Source organism: Sarcophilus harrisii, chromosome 1 (genome assembly GCF_902635505.1).
Source record: "Sarcophilus harrisii chromosome 1, mSarHar1.11, whole genome shotgun sequence".
Taxonomy (NCBI): Eukaryota; Metazoa; Chordata; class Mammalia; order Dasyuromorphia; family Dasyuridae; genus Sarcophilus; species Sarcophilus harrisii.
Genome location: NC_045426.1, coordinates 380,639,009 through 380,645,008, shown reverse-complemented (window position 1 = coordinate 380,645,008; position 6,000 = coordinate 380,639,009). Strand labels below are relative to the sequence as shown.

The window sequence follows — 6,000 nt, the reverse complement described above, 5'->3', positions numbered from 1 at the left end:
GATCCTCTTCAGGATGGTGCCAGCAGATCCCAGAGTGACTGGCCTGTGAAGCTCTCACGGACAAAGCTTTACTCGGTCCCTAGCGCGCTTGCTTTGTGTCCCACTTACGCCTCGGCGCGTAGTAGGCGCTCAGGCCCCATTTGCCGGCTTACTTAGCCAGCGGAGGGCCCAGTCGGGCTGTCCGGCTGGCGGGCGGCCAGGCGGGCTCCGCGGGCCCACTGGAGGGCGTCGGCGAGCCTGTCTTTGGAGCTCGGGCTCCGTGGGACCGGCTCCAGCCAGGATTGGGGCTTTCTTTCACCAGCAGCCTGGTCAGAGCCTGGGTTTCCCATTTTGGTGCAGTGGATTGCGGGCTCGCCGCCGCCCCCGCTGCTGCTCCGGCCGCTGCTCTTTCTCTCTTCTCCTTTCTTCTGCTCTTCTCACCCACGTCAGGACCATCCCGTGCACCCCACACCGGATCAGCCGCTGCCGCCGCTGCCGCCGCCGCCGCCTTTTCGGGTGCCCCGAGAGAGAAAAGGGCAGCTTGCCCCTCCCCCGCTCCCGCCCCCAGTCCTGGACTCGTGGAGTCTGGAGCGGCGGCAGGAGCTGGCGGGAGGAGGGGACTCCTCCGCCAGTCCGTGCCTTTCTTTTTGCGCTGCGAGTCCGACTCCTGCTGCGGCGGCTGCAGAGCCCAAGCCTCAGCCCAGGCGGGAAGGGGGGGAAGGCGGCGGTACATCCCCGAACTGCCCGCCGAGCGCTGGGGACTTTGGGGCAGCGCTGGGGGCCTGGACGGACTGACCCTGTGCCCTCGGGGCTATTCTAACTTCGGGGGGCTTGCCTCCTCCTGGCCCGGCTCAGCTTCTTGCATGGATACATCATGGCTACGCTTGTTTGCAGGGTGCAGTTCCTAGATGATACCGACCCTTTCAACAGCACCAACTTTCCCGAGCCTAGCCGGCCTCCGCTGTACACTTTCCGGGAGGATATCGCCCTTGTTACCCAACTGGCTGGGATTCACCGATTACTCCGGGCACCCCACAAGGTAGCCCCGAAGGGGAAGCTGTGCAAACCCCCGCGGGGGGCAGGGGTGGGATAGGACCGGGTGTGTGTGTGTGTGGAGATGAGCGAGCTGGGGGGAGAACCCCAGCAGGTCTTAAGGGTTGGAAACTTTTCCTACGACTAGGTTGTACTATATTCTCAATGAGTCTGTGGAAGGAGAAGTTGGGGTGGGGGTGGGGGTGGGGGGGATAGCTGCAGCATGGAGGTTAGAAACCTGTGTTGGATGGTAATAGAGAAAGCTGCTTCCTTAGTGGCTTCCTTGAGATTGCCTTGCAGGTTGTGGATCTCGGAATGCCCCAAGGGGAGCCGGGAAGAGCAGCTTTCTTGAGGATGCTGGACTCGGGTTCTAAAGGCGGTGGGGGATGGGAGCTCCAGAGCAGGTGCTTTTCCAACCTCTAGAAGGGATTTCGAAAGTTCTCCCTTGGGATCGGGTGTTGGATTTTTAAGTGATTTAACTTCGTTCTTGGGCATAGCTCCCCACGTTCGTTAGGTAGTCTCCAGAGTGAGAAGCACGGTCTGCCCATGTGGGGACTAATGATGGAGGAGTGCATGGACATAACTCCCTAGTCACTTTGAAAGTGGTTCTGTCTGTCGTTCCCAGGGAGAGAGAGGCAGCGAAGGGGGAGGAGGTACATAAGTGAAAGAACATAGGCAGAGAGTAATTAAAGAGAAAAGACAGGTCACTTATTTCACTTAAAAGTAGTGCCATAATCTAAAGTATGCAGTTCCAGGCCAGCTGGAGGAATCGATCAAGTGTTGGAGTGTGTGAAGCAGGCCATCAAGTTTGCTTCCTCTGCCTACACAGTCTGATACTCTTCTGTTTAAATATACTGCAGTAATAGTCCTAAAGAGCATCAGAATAGACTGCCTGAATCCACGCCTTTGTCACTTACTGGAGTATTTCTATTTTCTTCCAAGGAATATCAGGCCATTAGTGGGCACCGGGCCTTTTTAGGGACTATCAGTTGTTGGGGGGGGTGGGGTGGGATGAGGTGGAGCATACACAAAGGCTCTTGGCCTCTGAGCCAGAAGCAAGTGTCTCCTGGGAAGAATAGCTTAGCAGTCCAAAAGATAGTTGTTTTTAAAGCTCTTCTCAGAAAGACAGATATTTGCGTAAGATGTTGTCTATAGCAAAGGACTATAGATTAAAAAAAAATAACTTGAGTGGAACTGACTTCCACTTAGAATTACTGAATGTAACTTGGGAAATCAAAGACTTCAGGAGCCCCATTTTTGCAGGAATTCATACCTGAACTTTTAGATAATTCATTTCTTTGGGGGTTGAACATTTATAAATATTTTGGGAAAATAATTTAATTCCAAAGAAACATTCATTTTGGGGGTTTTTAGGTTCCTGTATCATATTTACCAGTCTCATAAGTAGAGAGAAGACAATACATGGAGCCTTCTGGACTTTGGTAGTAGTGTTTTTCTTACTCTGTTAGTATGTCACTGATTCTATTCTTTAATAAGTAATCCTTCTTAAGGAATGAGGAATTAGAAGAGTTCAGTAAATTCTCTGTACAGGTTCCTTTGTAGAAAGTTAGTTTAATAGGTTGACATAAATAAGTGTGTAGATGATAGATGACTTTTAAAGTGCATCCATCCCTAAATCTATGTTCCTGTGATCATATGTGCATATACATATATATGTATTTTGTTTATTAGAATAGTTTGGGGAAATGGAGATTATTTTTTTATAATCTGCTAACAATTAAAAGGGGGCTTTAGAAAAAATTTCCACTTTCTGACCTTAAAGAATTATAGTTTAATTTAAGACTTTAGGGGAAATCAGTCCATATGGTGGGTTGCCATACATAATGGTGGATCTTAGCCTACAGTTCCTATGATTTTGGGGATCTCCTGTATGAAAACTTTGAAAGAAATTATTACTATTCTCAACTTATAGTGGAATGTGGGTATTTTATATAAACACTTCTCAGTGAGCCTAACTGTGTGCTTAAGCAACCTAAGCAAAAGACTGAATTGAAAACCAGAGTGGCTTCTATGGCTCTATCAGCTTTCCTGGATTGTCCTGAATTGCACAGAACGAGTTGATAGACCACAGAGACTCCTGACACTTTGGCTTGAGTGACAGATACTCTTAGGCTTAGGTCTTACTTGCAGATTCCAAGGTAGATTCTACAATTTACTTTAACACCAGATTTTTAGAGAAAACCTCTCTTTCAGGGAAAGGCTGCAGAAGGATCCATACATAAGCTTATACCAAATGATTGGTTAAAGTCTTTATAACTACAGTCTTTCAGAGTATTCACTAAAATTGACTCTTCAAATGAAAAAATGATTAATATAAGTGATTTTTTTACATGAATATACATACTTATAAGCCTATGTGTATTCCAGATGTGAAATATATATATATATATATATATATATATATATATATATATATATATGTGTGTGTGTGTGTATCCCGTATATATTACATAGCTATAAACATCCAAGTTACATAATACATGTGACTATTTTTCCTATGTTGATTTAAACTAAACAACTGATTCTATGAATTGGTTCTTTTAGAAAACAGAATCTATTGTATAATGTGCACATATTAATAGTTTGCACAAGTGGCTACTGGCTATCACAAGATTATTAGGTTGCACTTGTGTTAATGAAAGAGCATTTCCACTAATTTCCACTAAAAGAGCAAGTAACTCCCTGTCCCTCTCTGAATTTAGTTTCCTGCATCTGAAAGAGTTTGGCTAGATCAGTTTTAAATTTCTTTTTTTGTGGTTTTCCTTTCTATCTTACTATTTGACAGATGGATGCAATCTTCATTACGGGCTCTTATTACATTACAGTGATATTTGCTCAACAAAATGATTATGGTTTTGTTTATTCTTTTTTAGGGGAATACAATAGAACACAATAGATTTAATAGGTTGACATAAATAAGTGTGTAGATGATAGATGAACACAATAGAAACCCATTAGATTTATGGCAATATCAGTGTGCATCAATGTCATTTCTGGTATGGGGGTAAGATTTGAATCTAGATCTTTCTTCCTTACTGTACTTCAGCACTCTCAATTACAATATACTGCTTTTCTCCACACAGGTACCACTAGGTAACAAATACTGGTTTATTCACTACTGCTTTAAAGGTTTTAAAGACTACATTATAATTATTTTTAAGCAATAACTATCCATTTATCCTATTTAGGTGATAATTAATAAAAGGAATGCTTCATTTTATGGTAGTTTTTTTCATAAGGCAAAAATGATATATAAAAAGTTATCACAGAAATGAATAAAAAAAGGTCTGCTATCAAAATGGGAAGTTTGATTTTGCAGTATAAGTAGAGCTTGAGCATATCTTAAATCTTTCCTAATTTACAGATCCAATCTTATTTCCAAGTGCTACCTAACACCCACTCTTGCCTTTGGTTAAGTTCAAACCCTAAGAACATAGTACTCTTTAGTTCTTGTCTCCAGGAGTTTGCTTTTGTTGCTTCCATCTGAAATGTCATTCCCTCCAACTACTCAGTCAATCAATTAGTCAAATCTAATGCAATCATCAAGGTCCAGTTTGGGGGCAACCTCTTCTTTAAAGTTTCCTCTAGCTACTCTATCCTTCCTTTATTTCTCTCTGAACTCCCAAGCACTTAGCATCATTCCTAAGCAATTTCACACCTAATCATACAGTCTCCTGTTGTTTGCTCTTGTTTCATGTGGCTGTGGCTTTTGCTTCCAAGTAGACTGAATGTACCTCCAGGCAGAGGCCATATCCTGTGTTTCTCACAGGGTTAAATATAGTGTTGGGTGTATAGAAATGTAAGGTGGAAGTTAGTACAATAAGATTAATACATTCACCTTACTTTAATAAGGTTCAGTTTTTCCTTTCTAAAAATCTCCTTAACAGGGAAGTAAGTCTCTTTCATATACCTGCTGTCTGAAGTGTGAGATTCATAGCATATTGGACATGCTTTGTGTCATGGAATCTTAAGGCTTAAAAAAAAGATTGGACTTTCCTATCTAAGCTAGAAGTACAGAGGCTATTGTCCCTCCTCAGGCAATTTAGGAACCACTTGATCTGAGTTTCACTATATTAATGACTCAGGGAAGATTCTTAATAAATACTCTTAGCTGTTGCACCTGAGAACTTCTGAAACCAACAGAGCTACAGATGGAGCCTCTGCAAGAAGTTTGGATAACTGGCACATAACACCACCACTAACATGTCTGCATTGCTGAAAACATTTTTAAAAAAATTTAATAGCTTTTTATTCACAAGTTATATGCATTGTTAATTTTATAGCATTGACAATTGCCAACCTTTTGTTCCAATTTTTCTCCTCCTTTCCCCCACCCCCTTCCCTAGATGGCAGGATGACCAATACATGTTAAATATATTAAAGTATAAATTAAATACAAAATAAGTATACATGTCCAAATCGTTATTTTGCTGTACAAAAAGAATCAGACTCTGAAATATTGTACAATTAGCCCATGAAGGAAATCAAAAAATGCAGGCGGGTAAAAATATAGGGATTGGGAATTCAATGTAATGGTTCTTAGTCATCTCCCAGAGTTCTTTCGCTGCGTGTAGCTGGTTCAGTTCATTACTGCTCCATTGGAACTGATTTGGTTTATCTCATTGCTGAAGAGAGCCACGTCCATCAGAATTGATCATCATATAGTATTGTTGTTGAAGTATATAATGATCTCCTGGTCCTGCGCATTTCACTCACCATCAGTTCATGTAAGTCTCTCCAGGCCTTTCTGAAATCATCCTGTTGGTCATTTCTTACCGAACAATAATATTCCACAATATTCATATACCACAATTTATTCAACCATTCTCCAATTGATGGGCATCTACTCAGTTTCCAGTTTCTGGCCACTGCAAAGAGGGCTGCCACAAACATTCGTGCACATACAAGTCCCTTGCTGGAAACATTTTCCACTGAAGATTGAGAGAATGCTAATGAATCCATTATCGT

General features: G+C 42.5%; 1 protein-coding gene across 8 annotated transcripts in view; it reads left to right on the top strand.

Moving 5' to 3' along the window:
- The first annotated feature begins 316 nt into the window (after positions 1-316).
- Positions 317-6,000, top strand: part of FHOD3 (formin homology 2 domain containing 3) — a 638,119-nt gene continuing 632,435 nt past the window's right edge. For 3 of the 8 annotated variants that reach the window (XM_031946051.1, XM_031946049.1, XM_031946048.1), the window contains exon 1: positions 318-1,018. In XM_031946051.1, coding sequence (XP_031801911.1) covers positions 854-1,018 — 165 coding nt within the window. In that variant the 5' untranslated portion in view covers positions 318-853. Of the gene's footprint in view, positions 1,019-6,000 lie in introns of all 8 variants that reach the window. The other 5 variants (XM_031946055.1, XM_031946053.1, XM_031946050.1 and 2 more) reach the window with 3 other exon arrangements.